Raw genomic sequence first — 21,004 nt, forward strand, 5'->3', positions numbered from 1 at the left:
ACCTTAACAGTGACCTCCACAGTACCCCACCACCTTAACAGTGACCTCCACAGCACCCCACCACCTTAACAGTGACCTCCACAGTACCCCACCACCTTTACAGTAACCTCCACAGTACCCCACCACCTTTACAGTAACCTCCACAGTACCCTGCCCCTTAACAGTGTCCTCCACAGCGGCCCATCCCCTTAACAGTGTCTTCCACAGCGCCCCGCCCCCTTAACAGTGACCTTTCACAGATCTCCACCCCCTTAACAGTGACCTTTCACAGATCTCCACCCCCTTAACAGTGATCTCCACAGCAACCCACCCCCTTAATAGTGACCCTCCACAGTGCTTTGCCCACTTAAAGGGAACCTGGCCCGGGATTTTGGGTATAGAGCTGAGGACATGGGCTGCTAGATGGCCGCTAGCACATCCGCAATACCCAGTGCCCATAGCTCTGTGTGCTTTTATTGTGTAAAAAAAAACCAATTTGATACATATGCAAATTAACATAAAAGAGTCATATCTTACTTGTGTGACCAGAGAAGAGTCATATTTTCAAGCTCTGACTCATCTCAGGTTAATTTGCATATGTATCAAATTGGAAAAATGGATCTTTCACTCAATGAACCTCCTTAGGCTACTTTCACACTAGCGTTCGGGTTTCCGTTCGTGAGCTCCGTTTGAAGGAGCTCACGAGCGGACCCGAACGCAGCCGTCCAGCCCTGATGCAGACTGAATGGAGGCGGATCCGCTCAGACTGCATCAGTCTGGCGGCGTTCAGCCTCCGCTCCGCTCGCCTCCGCACGGACAGGCGGACAGCTGAACGCTGCTTGCAGCGTTCGGGTGTCCGCCTGGCCGTTCGGAGGCGTGCGGATCCGTGCGGATCCGTCCAGACTTTCAATGTAAGTCAATGGGGACGGATCCGTTTGAAGATGCCACAATGTGGCTCAATCTTCAAGCGGATCCGTCCCCCATTGACTTTACATTGAAATTCTGAACGGATCCGCGCAGGCTACTTGCGCACTTGCGCACTTGCGAATTTTTTTAAAGTTATTAATGCAGACGGATCCGTACTGAACGGAGCCTCCGTCTGCATTAATATGAGCGGATCCGTTCAGAACGGATCCGCCCGAACGCTAGTGTGAAAGTAGCCTTAAAGGGGTTGTCTCACTTCAGGAAATTTTTCATGTAGAGAAAGTTCATACAAGGTAGCTACTAATATATTGTGATTGTCCATATTGCCTCCTTTGGTGGCTGGATTCATTTTTCCATCACATTATACACTGCTCGTTTCCATGGTTATGACCACCCTGCAATCCAGCAACGGTGGTCGTGTTTGCACACTATAGGAAAAGGTGCTGGACTATGCACACTTCTGCTGTCCCAGCCACCATACATGCCGGCACTTATTCTTAGGCCTCGTTCACACTTCAGTGTTTGGTCAGTGATTTCCATCAGTGATTTGTGAGCCAAAAATAGAAGTGGAGCCTCCACAGACATGAGGTAGAAGGGAAAGATCTGCTCCTGTTCTGTGTTTAGAGTTGCACCTGGTTTTGGCTCACAAATCACTGATGGAAATCACTGACTAAACACTGAAGTGTGAACGAGGCCTTATAGTGTGCAAGCATGGCCACCTCTGATGGATTGCAGAGTGGTCGTAACTAGTGATGAGCGAACTTCTGTTTTAAGTTCGGCGTCTAAAGTTCGGCTTCCGGTTAGCGGAGAATCCCGATATGGTTCCCGATATGGATTCCGACTTCCGTTGTGGTCCGTGGTAGCGGAATCAATAATCGGCCATTATTGATTCCGCTACCACGGACCACAACGGAAGTCGGAATCCATATCGGGATTCTCCGCTAACCGGAAGCCGAACTTTAGACGCCGAACTTAAAACAGAAGTTCGCTCATCACTAGTCGTAACCATGGAGATGAGCAGTGTATAATGTGATGGAAAAGGAGACAATACGGACAATCACAATACATTAGTAAGTGCCTTGTATTAACTTTCTCTAAATAATAAATGCCATTTGCTGAAGTGAGACAAGCCTTTAAATTCAGATCCCAAACCAGATAAAGAAATGTTACTTAAACACTAGGCCAGACTTATACCCTGCTTTCACACCTGAGCGTTTTTATGCGCGTTTTTTGTAATAGTAAACGCGCGTTTGACGCGCGTTTGTGTGATTGACTGCAGTGTCCTATGGCCACAAACGCGCATCAAGACGCCCCAAAGAAGCTCAAGAACTTGATTATGCGTCGGGCGTTTTACAGCGCGATCGTACGCGCTGTAAAACGCCCAGATGAGAACCATTCCCATAGGGAAGCATTGGTTTTCATGTGTTGAGCGTTTTACAGCGCGTTTGAACGCGCTGTAAAACGCTCAGGTGTGAACTTAGGGATATACTTAACTCTTGCTGCTGCACATAATGTTCTGGTGCTGGATGGCGTCAGGACCTGAGGAGTTTGTTAGCTAGGAGTGTAGGTATTTTTGATTATCATCTTTTGCATTAATCTGAAAGACAATACATATTTCTTCCGAGCTGATTGGCTCTATCTTGTATCAATATATAAAACAAAAATTTTCATGGTAAAGGAAGACAATGGATGATAAAAAATGTACTCCTTCCAGGTCTGGTTGCACATGCTGTGACAACCATTATGCCACTGGTGATGCTTACTGGATATTTCTTTTCTTCAATGTTTTACTTTAGGTCACAGCTAAGATCATCTTGGGTACTCTCCAGGTTGTCCAATTTTCACCCTCCCTCCAAAAACATACTAAATGCCTAAAAGAAATGTGTCACCAAAATTTTTATCTGCCAATTAAAACCCTGAAAATAACACATCTCCTTTTTTCTAGTCTGTTTTTATTTTCTGATTACAGATTTTTTTAAATTATATTTCCTGAACATGCATTGAGCATTGAGAAAATTGCTTTACGGCAGCCCCATAGTCCATAGACACAATGGTCAGGAGGGGACCTCAGTGACTTCTATGGGATCATCTTCTAGGCCTGCTCTGTGCCCTGTGCAGAGGTCATTGTACAAGGAAAGAATAGATAAGCTCCCTATTGTGAATGGTGGATCCTGTCTTATCTATACACAGAGGTGATGTCATTACGGGCAGGATTAGAATGACAGATAAGCAGATAACTACAGTAAAGTGATCTGTACAGACCAAGAAGTGGCGCCTATTTCTAGACTTATGGTCAGTGCGCAAACTGCTGGGCTTTGTGCTTTTTTGCTTAAAGGGAACCTGTCACCGGGATTTTGTGTATAGAGCTGAGGACATGGGTTGCTAGATGGTCGATAGCACATCCGCAATACCCAGTCCCCATAGCTCTGTGTGCTTTTATTGTGTAAAAAAAAAGATTTGATACATATGCAAATTAATTTTAGATGAGTCCTGTATGTGAGATGAGTCAGGGACAGGACTCATCTCAGGTAATTAGCATATGTATCAAATAGGTTTTTTTTACACAATAAAAGCACACAGAGCTATGGGGACTGGGTATTGCGGATGTGCTATCGGCCATCTAGCAACCCATGTCCTCAGCTCTATACCCAAAATCCTGGTGACAGGTTCCCTTTAAGTATAGATAGTGGCATGGAAAATAAAAAATTACTTCATCAAAAATTCTTTAAAAATAAGTTAAACATAAAAACATGATTTAAACACTGTCATTTTCTGATGACACATTCCGTTTAAATTGATTTCATATGAAACTGTGTATGTTCGAGATGGGGAATTTAGATGGTAAGGGACTGATGTGAGTGACGTCAATTAAGGTACAGCTCTGAGGAATATGTTAGTGCTATAAAGGCAAAAAAATAATAATAATTAAGAATGAATATTAAAGGGTAACTGTCATATTTTTTTTTATTTGCTAGTTTGTTTATTAGAGCATGTATACCTGAGTTAGCCTGTCAATAATTGTCAAAAGATCTGTAATTACCTTATAATAACAGATTTCATCAATGTCCCCTGTCCCTTTCCACTAGTCCCTTAAAGGGGTTGTCTGGGATCAAGATAAAAAAAAAAAAACAGTTAAATCACTATTAATAGCGGTTTGAAGGCCCCCCCAGATGTTTTTAGGTATTTTTACACTTCAGCAGGGCTCCTACCGTCCCCCACTGATTGTTTACCTCTCTGTTTATGTGTGTGGTAACTTCCTGCCGCACTGCTTTCAGGGTCCCAGCGCAGCGCAGCATCACGTTGTTTCAAGTGTATGTCTGCTCCTCCGTGCAGCCGCCCCCCTAATTCATATGCCGCCTCCTGCAGAAACTATTCCTCCCCATTAGTCACGCCCCTAAACACCTCCTGCCTCCTTCCTTGCTAAGAATGCGCCCTGCCCGGTGACGTCACCGGACCAGAGGGGCGTGGCTTAGCACAGTGTGTTGCCTAGTTACCACTGCCCCAGGTGCTCGGAATAATTACTGAGGCTGACGGTGACTTTTCCGGGCTCCTTGCGAAGCGGAAGAGGCTTCGCTATACAGAAAGGGACCCGGTACGTCGCTGACTGTGATAGAAACTGCACTTCAGGCTGAGAATCTGTAAAGTGAAAAAGGGCCATTAGAAATGTCTGGTAAGGGAAGGACAGGCATGAATGTAATATTTAGGGGACCATTGTACACATACACCAATGTCCCCAATCCTGGACAACACCTTTAAAAGACAGTTGCTAGGGCTTGTCTGTCTTCCTTTTAGTATAAACAGAAGACGGGGGGGCGGTCCTTCACACTGCATGCCTGCATTAGGCTTCAGAGTGAGGAGGCGTGTCTCAGTAATCCAATCTGATTGGCTGGCAGGGAGCTGCTGGCTACAGCAAGTGTGTATGGGAAGTGAGGGAAAGCAGTTTTGGCCTCAGAGAACTGGCAGAGGAGCCATCTTGAGAAGGTCCTCATATTGTAAATGTTTAAACAGCCGTAACTAAGGGAAAAACAGTAGTATGTGAACTAAAGATTGCTTTATGCATAATGCTGCTGCAGCAGTAACATATGCTAAAATAGATTTTTTAAAGAAAACATGAGTTAGGGCTCGTTCACACGAACGTGTGAAGCCCGTGCTGTGGACCGCAAATTGCGGTCCGCAATGCACAGGCACCGTCCGTGGGGCAGCTGCATGGGGATTACAGAATCCTTCACTTGAATGAGTCCGTGATCCTTCTGTTCCGCAAAAAGATAGAACAAGTTCTATCAAGTTCTTTTTCCGGTGCGGAATCACGGAACGGAACCCCAAAAAGCACTCCGTAGTGCTTCCGTAGTTTTCCGTTCCGTTCTGCATCTCCGGATTTGCGGACCCATTTAAATTAATGCAGAATGGCCACGGAACGGTGCCCGTGTATTGCGGATCCGCAAATGAACGAGCCCTTACCATATAAATACATGCAATCAGACTGGGTGTACAGCGCACGTCTTCACCTCCAGTCTGTGCAGCGGTAATAGAGGAAGGCCATAAATAGGGGAAGTTCTTAAGTATTGTACAAAACCTCAGTTTCGGAATCTGTTGCTGAGAATTGTGTCGTGTCACACTGCTTCCTCTTGCGTCACCAACCTACATGAACTGTGCGGGTGCTCAGGGGTGCAGTTCCATGTCCGAGGAATAACTGTCAGAGGATCAGTGAAGGAAGTATACCATCATAGTGCACGGCGATGGCTCTGGTCGAGGTTATGCGCATGTGGAGTGAAGGGGTGGCTGCTGCGGACAAGGGTGACTGGACTAACGCCCTGAAATCTTTCACCTCCATCACAGACCCTCGATCCAAGATCTGCTTTAATATCGGCTGCTGTCACCTGGTGTTCGGGGATTTACATGGGGCAGAGAAGGTACAACATATGTCTATTCAAAAGCAATGTCATCATTTTCGTATCTTACTTATTATGGGGATTCTATTAAATATACAGTATATTAGGGAATTGCTTAAATAACAATAACCCAATATACCGTATTATCATTGGGACCAGGCCTTTTAAGAGATTAGGCTACAGTCACACGACCGTAAGTGTTTTGCGGTCCGCAAAAAACGCAAATACCGGCATCGTGCGTTCCGCATTTTGCGGACCTCACATGGCCGGCGCCATAGAGAAAATGCCTATTCTTGATCGCGATTGCACATAAGAATATGACATGCTCTATATTTTTGCAGGGCCGCGGAGTGCTGTCACACGGGGTGCTGTCCAAATCTTTTGGGGCCCCATTGAAAAGAATGGGTCCGCACCTGTTCCGCAAAATTGCGGAACGGATGTGGACCCATTCATAGGATCACGTGAATGTGTGGGAAATTTGAGCACCTGTGTAGTTTTGCATTTTTTTTGCAACATACTGTACATCAGGGAAGGAGAGTGAATCCAATCCAATATGTACATTGATTCCATACATCATATTGTGAAACTGTAACTTTTTCAGCATCCTTAAGGGTTGCCTAGCTTTAAGATATTGATCACCTAATCTCTGGATCGGTCATCAATATCAGATCCAGCCCGGTGGGGGGTCTGACACCTGACACCCCCATCAATCCAGCTGTTTGTGGCAGAAGACATAGCAGTGGACTGAGCTGGAAGCAGCCATACCGGCATACTGCAGTCTGCTCCCATTCAAGTGAATTGATATCTAAAAGGTAGAGAACCCCTCAAGGCTCCATTCACACGTCCGTAACGTGGCAATGTGCATTGCCGGCACTAATAGAATATGCCTATTCTTGTCCGCAATTGCGGACAAAAATAGGACACGTTCTATTTTTTTCGGGAACGGAAATGCGGACCTGGAAGTGCGGGTCCGCATTTCCGGAGTTGGGCCGCACATCGTGCGGCCCCATAGAAGTCAATGGGTCCACAATTCCGTTCCGTAAAATGCGGAACGAAATTGCGGATGTGTGAATGGACCCTTAGGCCTCTTTCACACTACCGTATGGCTATTTCAGTGTTTTGCGGTCCGTTTTTCATGGATCCGTTGTTCTGTTTTTTTTGTTTCTGTTGTGTTTCCGTTTCGGTTCCGTTTTTCCGTTCCGTTTTTCTGTATGGCATATACAGTATACAGTAATTACATAGAACAAATTGGGCTGGGCATAACATTTTCGTAAGATGGTTCCGCAAAAGATGGAACGGATACGGAAGACATACGGATGCATTTCCGCATGCATTCCCTTTTTTTTGTGGACCTATTGACTTTAATGGAGCCACGGAACGTGATTTGCGGCCAAATATAGGACATGTTCTATCTTTGCACGGAACGGAGATACAGAAACACGGAAACTGAATACATACGAAGTACATTCGTTTTTTTATTTTGCGGAACCATTGAAATGAATGGTTCCGTATACGGAATGCAAAAAACGGCCCGCAAAACGGGGAAAAAAAACGTAGTGTGAAAGAGGCCTCAAGGTGACTTTAGTTTAAGGCCTCTTTCACACGACCAGTTTTTTTTTCCGTTTATGGGCAGTTTTTTGCGTTCCGTATACGGAACCATTCATTGCAATGGTTCCGCAAAAAAAAAAAACGAATGTACTCCGTATGTATTTCATTTCTGTTTTTCCGTTCTGTTGAAAGATAGAGCATGTCCTATTATTGCCCGCAAATCACGTTCCGTGGCTCCATTCAAGTCAATGGGTCCGCAAAAAAAGGAACACATACGGAAATGCAGCCATATGTCTTCCATATCCGTTCTGTTTTTGCGGAACCATATATTGAAAATGTTATGCCCAGCCCAATTTTTTCTATGTAATTACTGTATACTGTATACGCCATACGGAAAAACGGAGCAGAAACGGAAACACAACGGAAACAAAAAATTAAACAACGGATTCGTGAAAAACGGACCGCAAAACACTGAAAAAGCCATACGGTCGTGTGAAAGAGGCCTAAAGGTGGAGTGTCAATTAAAGGGGTATTCTGACCGCTGACTTATATGTGGGATGCTCACATAACCACAGCTCCCATCTTTCCCATAGACACTCTCTTCATTTCCTCCCACTTAAAGTTTCTGCCAGACTCTTTGGATTGTTGAATTGGGACCAAATGACTATACCATAAATGTCGATAGTCAGAATGCCCCTTTAAATACAAGGCCAATCATTTGTTGATTTGCAAACTTATATTTTTCTATATGGTTCCTATAATGGAAAGCAGTACGTCATATGTATTAGCTTCAATATTATGGAAAACTACAAAAAACGGCAATTGCCCTGATTGCCATTACTATCAGCAATATAAGAGTTATAAAAGTAACATGCATCTGAGTTCTTACACTTTGTGGGGGGTGCATAGACCATCGTCAGGATAGGTCCTCAGTGTTAAATTGGTGGAGGTCTAACACCTGGTAACCCCACCGATCAGCTGTTTCAGGCCAACGCCGGCGCTGGAAACCATACAGTGGAGAGCGCGGATGCAGACAGCTCCATACGCTGCGTAGTGGTATGTCGGGGTACTGCAGGTCAGCCTTCTGCTTCCGCTCCATACACTGTATAGTTTCTGGCATTGTGGCTGAAATAGCTGATCGGGAGGGTGCCAGGTGTCGGACCCCCACCAATCTGATATTGATGACCTATCCAGAAGACAAGCCCTTTAATGTGGTATTGCATCAATCAAACTAAGAGCACTCTCGTTTTTAGAGCTGGGAACTTTTCCTTACAAAGACGTATCAATTTGGTGAAATGAACATCTATTTTATAAGGAAGAGGATTAGTGACACCAAGTCAATAAACTCGTTGTCACGTCCCATCAGTTCTGGAGCGCGGCCAGTTTTTGACTGTTCTAGGCTAAAATGTGTTATTTAATATCAGTCCATATTGTCTATTCTACTTTACGAGAATATAAATATAGAAATTTCAAAGGACAAGTGAACTGTGATGGATAGAAGTATGACAGGAAAAATACATGTGGCTCTAGTGGACTTTCTGTACCCCCAATGATTTTTTTTTATGAAACCGAAAACCCCTTTACAGGGATTTCCCATGAATAATGTAAAAATTAAATATCATAGAGTACACAACAGTCTCTTAGTAACAAGCTTAGAACCAGCTCTGTACCTCACACAGATCCAGAAATCTCCCATCAGATTTATTTCAAGCTGGCAGCTCAGGGGGCATGTCCTGTCTGCTGCAGCTGGTGGCAGTTAAGGGATGGAACTGAGCATGTGCGTCCACCTAAGTGAGCTGGACAAAGATTTTTGAAAAAGAGCAAACAGCAGGTGGCGCTATACAGAGAGATCTCAGTGAATAACTCAGTGGCTATACTCATTTTTTAATTACATGCAATTACAAAAGTATTCAGATCCAGGTGCTGGTTTGAAAAACGTAGAATTTTTTTCGTGGGGCAACCCCTTTAAATCAGTTAAATGGTTGCCTTACCTGTGGGAAGAGAAAAATATTTGTAAATGTGACTTTTTATATCTACATTATTGTTAATGTTTTGATCTAATATCCATAGATGCGGCCTTCCTATACAATATGAATTAGTATTGTTAATACAATGGCTCGTTTATATTGATCTTCTGTCTTCCAGGCCTTTACCAGCACTATAGAGAAAGACAATCACTTGGCTGTGGGGTATTTTCAGCGCGGCTCCGTCCTCTTCAAGAAGGGCATGTAAGAGGCACCGTAACTGTTATATATTACAAACTTAAATTTTTAGCAATTGTTGAAGCTCTACCTTTGGTTAACCTTGGCTCTGTAGCCAGCGTGTACGTGTTCTTTTGTTCATCATGTTGGCTGTTGATGGATCTTATGGCTTTATTATGGACCATGGGATCCATGATCCATTTATATGAAAACCGTACTGTGCATTGAAATGACTAAAAATAACAGAGACGCAAGCTAAGGATCAACCGCTTGCTGACCCTTTGCAAATTTTTGCAGTAAATGAAAACTGACTGAAAAAGACAATAATGATGATAAAGTTTGGTAAAATATTGTATGTGAAACGTCTTTTTAAATGCAGAGATGTACTTCTGTGGCCGAGTTTGGGGTGGCCATACTGCTATGATGGGTCCTCCTGACAGTGGACCCCAACGGCAAATAAGTCCAGGGAGTCAGGGTCTGACGTTAACCAGGGCAAGGCAGATGCACAGGGGTGGTTTCTCCAAGGGTGTGAAGCTAAGGAAAGGCCTGAGCTAGCTGTCCCTCTCTCTGTCCCTCTCTCCCATTCTCTCTCTCTCTCTCTCTTTCTTTCTCTCTCTCAAATCAATGGCTCCCTGGTCAAAGGCTGGTGTCCAGGGTCTGTGGCTCAGTTGTCCGACTGGCTCCCTAATCCCAGGGCTGGTGACCCAGGATCTGTGGCTCAACATCCCTATTTCAGCATCTTCTTCTGGTCACTTCTACTAAGGCTACTTTCACACCTCCAGTGTGAAACTCCAGCATGGCGTTTCGGCAGACAAGTGGAGGATCAGCTGGACACAAATCGCAGCATGCATCGGTTTGTGTCTGCCCGGTTCTCTGCTTGCCTGACAGAATGCGTACGGATCTCTGCTGGACCCCATTATACTTATTGGGGCTGGCGGACATCCAGCGCTGGATCTGGAGAATTCCATCTGGCCTGCCGGAGATGTGAAAGTAGCCTACACACTGGTACCTATATGCAGACAACTAGGAGCTCTGGCTGCTTTCCTTATATACAGTTTCTATCTGAACTTTAACCTTTTGGTGGAAGGTTTGGAGTGGAGAAGCACAGCCTAAACAGAAACATTGTTACAATTTCTATCATGAATGGGAATGAATAAGGCTACTTTCACACTAGCATTTTTGCTGGATCCAGCAGGGTTCAGCAAAAACGCTTCCGTTACTGATAATACAACGTCTGCATCCGTTATGAACGGATCCGGTTTGTGTTATCTTTGAACTCCATTGAAAGTCAATAAAGGACGGATCCGTTTTCTATTGTGGCAGATTGTGGCAGAGAAAACAGATCCGTCCCCATTGACTTGCATTGTTTTTTTTTCAGTTTTTCCCAGGACGGAAAGCAAAATACAACATGTTGCGGTTTGCTTTCCGGTCTGGGAACGCAACTAAACAGAACGGAATGCATTTTTGAGCATTCCGTTCTGTTCAGTTCAGTTTTGTCTCCATTCACAATGAATGGGGACAAAACTGAAGCGTTTTTATTCCGGTATTGAGCACCTGTGACGGAACTGAATACCGGAAAACTTTAACGCTAGTGTGAAAGTACCCTTAGCCGTTTTTTCAGACAAGTCTTCAGACATAAACAGAGCTAAACCAGACAGTCAGAAGTTCAGTGTAAGTGTCACGGAAGGTGTACAGAAAACTAGAAGACACAAAATGAAGATCCGACTGACTTGATTCAAAACTAAGGAACCAAAGGGAGAGCCCTGCAACAGACCTGGCTCTCTCCCTAACTGCTCAGCCTATGCAAAAATCTCAATGGTAGATGATCGCATATCCTCGTTCCTCGACTGTATAACACCTGAACACCCTATAATAGTGAGGGGACACGACCACCGGCTCCCTACACTTGATACGGAGGGAGTCAGGGTCACCTGGGATCCAGCAAACAGGAAAACACAAATGAATGAACAAAACTTATCTGTAGAAGACTCAGTAGTAGCATCCAGCATGTACACACTCCAGGAAGTTGTATAAACCGCAAAGTGATGCAGAATGGGAAGGGATTTAAAGGGATGCAATCAGTGCAACTACATGACAGCTGAGAGAGGCTAACGAGATGAGAAAACGAAAGCAAAACAAAAGGAACCTCAAGGAGGAGGTTCTGAAGAACGTCTGTCAGAGCTTCTCAGATGTCTGGTGGTGACAGTAAGACAATAAAATAAAATCTCTGTATAGGATACCGGCCCCTCTAGCGCTGCAGATCCAAGGACAATGTGAGTAATAGAGTCCACAAAATATCATAATACAAAAGGATTGCGCTGCTAGAGAAAGTTCTTATACTATTTCAGTCAATTCTTATTCTTTTGCATTCGAAAAATGCCTTCAATTAATAGGACCACATGCACACATCTATCCCAGCAATGGCATGGAAACCTGAAAAAAATGGGAAAACCGCACTATGGTGTAGTATGTTTTCAATAGTTGCCGCACCTTGTGAATAAGTTATACTCACAAGACTCCACTATAAGCGCGCATGGATAGAAGTCCGGTCGATGTCCTTAACAGGAGGGCTTCACAGGTGCGATGAAAGTACGCCTCAAGCCGTCGATTGGGCCGATATTACTCTACACCACGATAGAGGGGGTGAGATGTCGCATCACTTTCACTTCCAAAGGTAAGATTCCAAGGATATACCACACAGGTGGAGGTCCCGACGGTATTCTTTGTAGGGGCACTCTGTGTGTGTAATCGACCCAAGCCTGGAGCCGTCGATTCAATAGATATTCGGAACCAAACCGCAATCCAATGGGTAAAAGGCCATTTACCAGGGATACCACCAGATTCACACTTCCAACGATCTCAAGGGAAGGAGGTCACAAAATGGTGAAATACGTACCAATATGTCACATAAAAGAAATTTAATATACTCACAAAAGTACAATTGTAAAAGCGTGTTAAAAACAGTCAGGGCACTACAGTACTTTAATGTAAAGAGTCTGGATTACACATAATTATCAATTATACACATGAGCATAACCATAGGGGGTGGTAGTAGTCACACCTGGTCTCTGGAGCCTAAAGCTGGCCATACATGTCAGCCAATCATGTAACGTGTATAGGGCCTCCTGAGAGGTGATGTTTGGGCGAGTTAAGGAATGGGCATGTTGGATTTCAACTGCCTGATCCTAAGCAATTTCTTGACCACCAAAAATACACACGCAAAAAACAAAACAAAAACAAACAAACCTTTTACACTCAGGGGTCTTAAAGGGGTCTCATAAAGACAACCCCTTTTTACAACAGAGCTATGTAATCTGAAAAAACCCAGGCGGGCCCTTGTACCTGCGACGTAAATTCACCAGGTACGCCCTGTTGAGGACATTGAGGTCTAGTAACGCTTCGAATTTTAACATCCCGCAAGTTAATAAGATCAGACGTGGAGGTAGATCCTTTTCTGCTCAAGGGGCCAGATTTTGGAACCACCTACCTTTGGCCCTGAAAATGATCCCCAATCTTCTCTCATTCAGACGTGCACTGAAAACTCTACTTTTCAAACAGGCGTTTGATCTTCATATGTAACACTTATTTTTGGTTCATATCATTTTGGGGGTTTTCCTAAATCTTAGTCTATAAATTCACGGTTGGTAATGTCCCTTCTATTTTAATGATACCTTTTCCTCACGTTTATTAATTTAGTTCTCTTCACATTCTATATATCTCCTCCAAACCTTTTGAACCTTTGAGATCCTCCTACCTTCCTTCCCTTTTTCTTGATTCTCCCTTTGATAAGTGCTAGGAAATTGGTCTCTGGAATAGGTGCCTTATCCTCTAGGCCTTTGTGGCCTATGGCAAAGTGTCATGCCTTCTTCTTTTTCCTCCCTTGTTGAATCAGCCAGCTAAGCGCATCTAGGCCCTAAGGGTAAGACTGCGCGTACACAAGACTATACATCATCATCATCATCATCATTTGAGTGATTAGTTGCCTGCAATATGCTACCGTATATGCTACTAGATACCTTCCTTGTGCCAAACCTTGTACTAATGATAATGCATTTGTGTGCAGGTATAGCCAGGCCCACCAGGACTGGGCTCGCTGCTTTACAGAGCTAAGGGGTAACCAACTCATTGACTACAAGATCCTGGGCCTGACCTATAAACTCTACAGCTGCGAGGTGAGAGACTAGTCAGACATACATGTTACACACCCACAAGAGCCATTCGGCTCAGCCCCTCTCGCTCTTTGATTGACGGGTCCAGGTAAGATGACTATGCCAATCAAGAAGGAAAGGGAGAGGCTCTCAGGAGAATCAGGTGGAGCAAGGGTGCACCGAGTGTCATGGGCCCGCCCTCGGTGCACTTAGCTGCTCAATTGCACATGGATTAAAAGTTCTTGTTCTCCAGTATGAAGCAACTGATTGCTTAGGCTAGCCCTACCAGGCATTGTGGTTTATCAGTGAATTCCTTGGTGACGGGCTCCCATTAAGATTGATTTTCGGTCCTTTTCCAGAAGCTTAAAGCTGATAATACATTCAGATGTATGTTGTCAGACAGCAGGTTTCAGTGGTACCGGACAACCATCTAATGTGCGTGGGGACTCCTGACTCTCCACCAGCGGCAGATGTTGGGCTGGTAAGGATCAGGCCTGTTGGATTCCACATGCCCAATACTTTTGTCCTTGGGGAGATAAGAGGTGCCTGGTAGCGGCTTTCTATCTTCTTTCATTCCCAACACATGCATGCTTGGCCAAGGCAATCAAGCGTGTCATTGAAAGAGAGAGAGAGCTGTCGGACAAATGACCATTTGGCTGACCGTGATCTCATGAATATGGCGGGTCTACATCGTAACAGCTGCACCAAAGTACTATTAAATATGAGAATTCACAAAGAACTATAATGAAACAAAGGGAGAAAGGACCATCAATATCATGACTATGGGGGAGATTTATCAAAACTGGTGTAAAGTAGAACTGGCTTAGTTGCCCGTAGCAACCAATCAGATTCCACCTTTCATTTTTCAGAGCTGCTTTAGAAAATAAAAGGTGGAATCTGATTGGTTGCTATGGACAACTAAGCCAGTTTTCCTTTACATCATTTTTTTAAAATATAAATCTACCCCCTAGGGGGAAGTTTATCAAAACTAATGCTAAAGAAAACTCGCTTAGTTGCCCATAGCAACCAATCAGATTCCTTGTTTAATTTGTGAAAGCGCTTTTGAGAAAGGAAAGGATCAATCTGATGGTTGCTATGGGCAACTGAGCCAGTTTTCCTTAGCAACACATTTGATAAATGTCCCCCAGTGCCTTCTTAGAGGGTACCCCAACCCTTTTTGAACCGTAAAGCGCTACAGAATATGTTGGCGCTATATAAATAAAGATTATTATTATTATTTATTATTTTTGCAGTTGGAATCTAGTGCAGCGATCTGCTGATCCATGTTGGTCCAGCTTTGGATTCTCTCTGTAGTCCCGAGGTTAGCAGCCTTCGGCGCTCCAGCTGTTGTGAAACTACAATTCTCAGCATGTTCCATTTATTTCTATGAGAGCTCTTAGAAGAGCAGAGCCAGTATGCATGCTGGGAGTTGTAGTTTCACAACAGCTGGAGTGCCGGAGGTTGCCTACCCCTGCTGTAGTCATTTGTTATTGCAAGGGAAGATGCAGCCCACCATACATACACACATACCCCTCTATGATGTCCCTATAACCCCTTTATCCTCCAGTCATTGAACTATTTGGTTAGCATTAGATGTACCCTGCACAGGTATTTTTTTTTAACATCTGAACACAAGTCTGAAAAAAAAAAGTCTGCCGCCATTGTGTGGAGGTCATGAAGAAATGCACGCTAGAGTTTCTAATATTGGTGTTTTTATACCTTTTGGGACTTTTTTTCAGATCCTGTATAATGTCGCCCTTGCAAATGCAAAATTGGGGAACTTGGCAAAAGCAGAAGAAAACCTTGTCGTAGCCCTCAGTCAGAAGGTAGAGCCGCGGCACGGCACCAAGATAGAGAAGGCAATGCAGCAAATCCTGGTGAGCCTGCGACTTGTTGCCGAATTATGTGCGGTTGTGAATTTCAGATTATACAAGATTTTTTTGGTTCTTTGTGCCTAGCTTTCCTCTTGTATTACCTGTTAGTATTACTATGTGGTATAGTGCCGCTTACTTGCAGCCGTTACCTTTAAAGCGGTTCTGCAGTTTGTTTAAACTGATAATCTATATCCCCTAGATAGATCATCAGCATCTGACCGGCGGGGGTCTGACACCTGGGACCCCCGCCGATCAGCTGTTTGAGAAGGCAATGGCATTCAAGTGAACAGAGCTTAGCCGCGCCCAGGCCAGTTGATACTAGTCGTGACGTCACTGGGCCAGCGGCAAACAGTGAGAAGGCCGCGCCGCTGCTGGAGCGCCGCTGCCTTCTCAAACAGCTGATCGGCAGGGGTCCCAGATGTCGGACCCCCGCCGGTCAGATGCTGATGATCTATCCAGAGGATATATCATCAGTTTAAACAAACTGCAGAACCCCTTTAAGGCCACATTCACATGACCGCATGATGGTCATGCCTGTTTTGCAGACTGCAAACTGCGGGCAGCGGCTATGTACACCCTACATCGGGTAAATGGACCCATTGACTTCATGCGTCCAAGATCTGCAAGATGCAACCAAAGATAGGACATGTCCTACCTTTTGCAGCACGGTGGCACGGTCCCGGAGCACATGGAAGCCCTTCCGTGTGATTTCTGGTCCATGCCTCCACGTTGCACAAGATAGGACATGTCCTATCTTTGGCCGCATCTTGCAGATCTTGAAGTCAATGGGGCCACACCACCATGCGGGGTGCACATGGCCGGTCCAGTGTTTTACAGATCTGCGGTTTGCGGTCCGCCAAACAGAGACGGCTGTCATGCGGTCGTGTGAATGTGGCCTTATCCATTTACTAGGAGGGCACCCTGCTCAGCCCCCCTCTCTTAACCAGAGTGGAGGACCTAGACCGACTTGGTCTGGCCACCTCTTACATAGTTGGTTAATGGACGGCAGGTAATCGGGGCAAAATCAGCCCAATGCCATTTGTAATACTAGTGCCTTCTAATGTGTCAGAGGGGTCTTTGGCCTTGGTGTGATGGCTACCTCTACACCCCCCCCCCCTATAATTTTATATTTCTTAGGGTCCATTCACACGTCCGTGTGTGTGTGGATCCGCAAAACATGGACATCGGCGATGTGCATTCTCCATTTTGCGGTCCGCACATCGCCGGCACTTAATCGAAAATGCCTATTCTTGTCCGCAATTGCAGACAAGAATAGGACATGTTCTATTTTTTTCGGGATCGGAATTGCGGACCCGGAAGTGCGGATCCGCAATTCCGGATCCGGGCAGCACATCATGCTGCCCCATAGAAATGAATGGGTCCGCAATTTTGCGGAACGAAAATGCGGACGTGTGAATGGACCCTAAGTCTATACGCCTATATACTGTACAGTGTGATGCCATCCCTCCACACCACGCACCCATAGGTTTCCATGTGCTATGAGAATTCTGCCCTGACAGATGATGACATGTCTGGAAACCACAGACGGAAGTCGAGATGATAAAGAAATATATATTTAGCAATGGTTTCACAAGGTTAAGTAAGACCAGAGACTCCATAACACAAACATATTCATAGTTCCTTTGTAGATTGGAGAGTGGGGGTCATGTCATAGAGATGCAGGGAATTAGAATCTGCAGCAAGTAGACAGGTAGGTCCATCAGTAAACTGCTGCTTACCGCAGTCCATGGGCTGTAAATTGGATAGCAGAGAAGTCATGAGGAATTGAAATTCTACCTTGACACCCTAGTGGGGTCATTTATCAAAATTGGTGTAAAGAAGAACAGGCTTAGTTGCCCATAGCAACCAATCAGATTCCACCTTTCATTTTCCAAAGGAGCTCTGAATAATGAAAGGTGGAATCTAATTGGTTGCTATGGGCAACTAAGCCTGTTCTTCTTTACACCAATTTTGATAAATGACCCCATAGGTGTACATAGAGAAGATGGGGCTTCTTGACAAATATCAGTAGCTACTCATCATAGTGTTCAGTTCGCTTTCTCTGCAACTGCCGCGCTCTCTGCAATTTGATTGACAGGGCCAGGTGTGATGAGGTTTTAACTGCCTGATCCTGCAAAAATGCAGAGGGCGTGGCAGTTGCAGAGAGAGCAGAGTCTCTAGGTGTAATGATCACGCCCCCGTTGCTCCCAGAGGCTCATTTTCATATATTAACACATCATTTTTCTCAGCAATTCTGCCACATATGAACACGGGACCAACACAGATGTCTTCAGCTGCCAAGTGCACATGTAACAGGTCAGCCAGTGTCATAGGGACAGAACTGCTGACAGATGCCCTTTAAGAATAATCTGGCACATTTTACAATCCCCCCCCCCCCTCCCTTCTAGGCACCAAAATACACAATAAATTTGCAACACAGCGGGAGTTTTTTGGTGCACTTTGCTGTCAATCCCCCTCCTGGCGCCTTACTACGGACTACACTTTGGGCCTATTCACACGACGGCTCAGTGCATCTAGTTCTATAGACTGGGGGTCTCCAACCTGTGGCTGTCAGCCAGTGTCATAGGAACAAAACTGCTGACAGATGCCGTTTAAATGAAGCGGCAGTTAAGCTCTTTAAAGGGACCCTGTCACTACGAGATGCGGTACAATCTGAAGGCAGCAGGTTATCATGCAGGAGGAACTGCAAAGATTCAGAAAAATGTGCAATTTATTCATCTAAATCTCTGTTAAGAAGTCATGGAATGGGGGCGGTGCAATCAGTGATTGGCAGCTATGTATATAAGCAGACTAGGACCGCCCACATGACTCTTTAGCTCAGAATGAGCCGGGATTTAGATGTATAAATTGCACGTTTTGCTGAATCCTTTGCCACAAAATGATATATTCATCTGCTCAGCTCCTCCTGCGTGATAACAAGCTGATTGCAGATTGTATTGCATTTTCATGATGGTGGGTTCCCTTTAATATTTAAAACACATTTAATTAGGGAAAGGAGAAATAATAAAATTGCTGCTCTTACAATTTATGACAATACTCTGGAGTTGATTTTTTTTTTAAAAGAGCCAAAAATAGAATATAATACTCTGGGTGGTAAGGAATTTTCCGTAGATTGTGAAAAGAACATCTAATGCCAATGAAGTGTACGGTGGAGTGGGCCGAGCTCCGAGATGGCGGCATCCAATGGCATTATAGCTGCCACATAATTCCTATATGTGGGCTGACAGATATTTTTACCTCCAGCACTTTGCACGGCCTGTTAATTATCTCACAATCAAATGTTCTTAACAAAGGAGGGGAAAACGTTCTCAAAGGAGAACCTTTTGTGCTCTTGCTAGTTGACGTCGGCATGGCTGAATAGCGCTTTCAGATTTTGGCGTAGGAAATCTTTTGGACAATATGTTGGATGCAGAGACCGTTCTGCACATTGTGACAATGAGAATTACAGCTTGTAACGAAATCTTCCTTGCTGTAACCACACGTTAACCCTTCTATATCCACGTCTTTAGAAACAAAAGGACTTTCCTCCAACAGAGATGCCGAAAGGGAGGTTATTTCATCCAAATGAGAAACTTGTGGAACAACTGGAGAAGAAAGACTACTTGGGGAAAGCAACGGTACGTTCCGAAAGCTGCAACATGCATAAGTTGGGGGGGGGATCACAGATCTCATAGGGCCCCATAGCAAAATTTAGTATGGCCCCCCCCCCCACCCACCCACCCAGTTTCCCAGCACAGGTACATCAATCGCTCCCAGGCAATACAGAATGCAAAGCGTGACATCCAAGGTTTCTGATGAATTTAAAAATTTGGAATTAAGGAGAAGAATTTTAGTTTAAAAAAATTGTCATAAAAGAGTCACCCTTTATCTGACGTCTGTCATAAAGATACTGCTAAATCTCCACTTTATAGCTGTAAATCCCTGCTTCATAAAAAATATTTCAAAACTGACTGTCTGCAGCCACCACTAGGGAGCTCAGTGGATAGGAATTCATATAGTTACCATTGACTGCAATGGAGGCTGTAAAAATCTCTTTGCATTGAGCTCCCCCTAGTGACAGCTTCGTGTTGCAGTGTTTTCTTGTAGCGAACAAAAGTTGGAATTCAGCACTGAATCCACTCCCCGTGGGCCCCGTGGTCTGCCTCCATGGAAGGTACGCCACAGGCTACTGGGATGTGCTAATTTTAGCAAAATATATAACAATGGATTTATGATGATTCATAAGGGATTTTCCAGGACTATTAAAAAGTAACAGTTTTCCCCCTAGAACCAGTGCCACTTATGTCTATGGACTGTGATGGGTATTCCAGTTCTGCTCCATTCACCTGAATGGAATGAACTACAATACCAGACACAGCCCATTGACAGATGTGGCACTGTTTCAAAAAAAACAAAAAACACCCAGCAGACCCCAGTCTCTAATCCTGGACAACACCTTTAAAGCGTACCTGAGTTTTCATAGTGGCCATGCTTCTTTGTGAAGGAGTACTGTAGGTCTTTTTTGAGCTCCCCTAATGCCTCTTTCAGCAATATTATTCCTTGTTTCAGCTGCACAGCTAGATGCATTTCACTCAGAAGCAGGGGTCATCTCCCTTCTGTGCAAAACAGCACTGGCCATGTGCACAAGCCCTTATAAGTATCCCCCCCCCCCCCTGAAATTACATGAGGACCTGCACAACTTTTTAGGGCACCTTATACTTTATTGTTACAGTATAGGAAACATTCCGTGTTTTTTTAAATCAAATCCTGAGCTGTTTCTGTAACTAATGATGAATGTTATTGCTTCACAGGTTGTGGCCTCCGTCATTGACAAAGACAATTTCTCAGGTTTTGCACCACTACAACCCCAGGTAAAGTTAAAAAAGTTTCCAATCCTTGTGCTTCCTTGGGCCGATCAGATGAAATATTTCTCAAGGCCCAACCCCAATATCATCCATAATGTCTAACAGGTTTGGAATTAAAGAAATAAACCCTAGTTGCAATTGATTGGCTCCAAAGGCGGCCAAATTGTGGTTCTCTCCTGGATCTTTGGGACCAATTATAGAATCAGAGCCTGGGCCCACCGGAGGATCCTCTGGTAATCTGGTGGGCCAGTCCAACCATGAATCTAATTTATATTCATCTCATAAATTGTCCGTTCACCATTATGCTGCTCCACTGAAAAAAATTAATCAGTTTAACCCTTTGTGTGCTGGTCTGGGGAAGGTCACTTTCTTGGAAAGTAATGTAAACCTATAGGTGATGAGCCTTTATGGAACTAGTTAAACTGCTTCCCCAAACATCCGCTGAAGTCTGGGCTGAGTAACATGCTTAGCGTTGGAGGGAAGGGGACGATAGGGGAAGTAAAGAGGGAAGTTATTTAAAACTGGAAACTCCTTGAAAGTTGTGCAGAACTGCCGCCCCTTGGTAAATGTACATAC

General features: G+C 44.5%; 1 protein-coding gene across 1 annotated transcript in view; it reads left to right on the plus strand.

The window, feature by feature from the left end:
• Window positions 1–5,529: 5,529 nt before the first annotated feature.
• The window catches only part of NCF2 (neutrophil cytosolic factor 2), a 48,440-nt gene continuing 32,965 nt past the window's right edge, over window positions 5,530–21,004 (plus strand). The window contains exons 1-6 of the mRNA XM_044302033.1: window positions 5,530–5,813; window positions 9,486–9,568; window positions 13,605–13,713; window positions 15,429–15,566; window positions 19,094–19,201; window positions 20,375–20,434. Coding sequence (XP_044157968.1) covers window positions 5,640–5,813; window positions 9,486–9,568; window positions 13,605–13,713; window positions 15,429–15,566; window positions 19,094–19,201; window positions 20,375–20,434 — 672 coding nt within the window. The 5' untranslated portion in view covers window positions 5,530–5,639. The remainder of the gene's footprint in view (window positions 5,814–9,485; window positions 9,569–13,604; window positions 13,714–15,428; window positions 15,567–19,093; window positions 19,202–20,374; window positions 20,435–21,004) is intronic.

The sequence above is a fragment of the Bufo gargarizans genome, chromosome 7 (assembly GCF_014858855.1).
Source record: "Bufo gargarizans isolate SCDJY-AF-19 chromosome 7, ASM1485885v1, whole genome shotgun sequence".
NCBI lineage: Eukaryota > Metazoa > Chordata > Amphibia > Anura > Bufonidae > Bufo > Bufo gargarizans.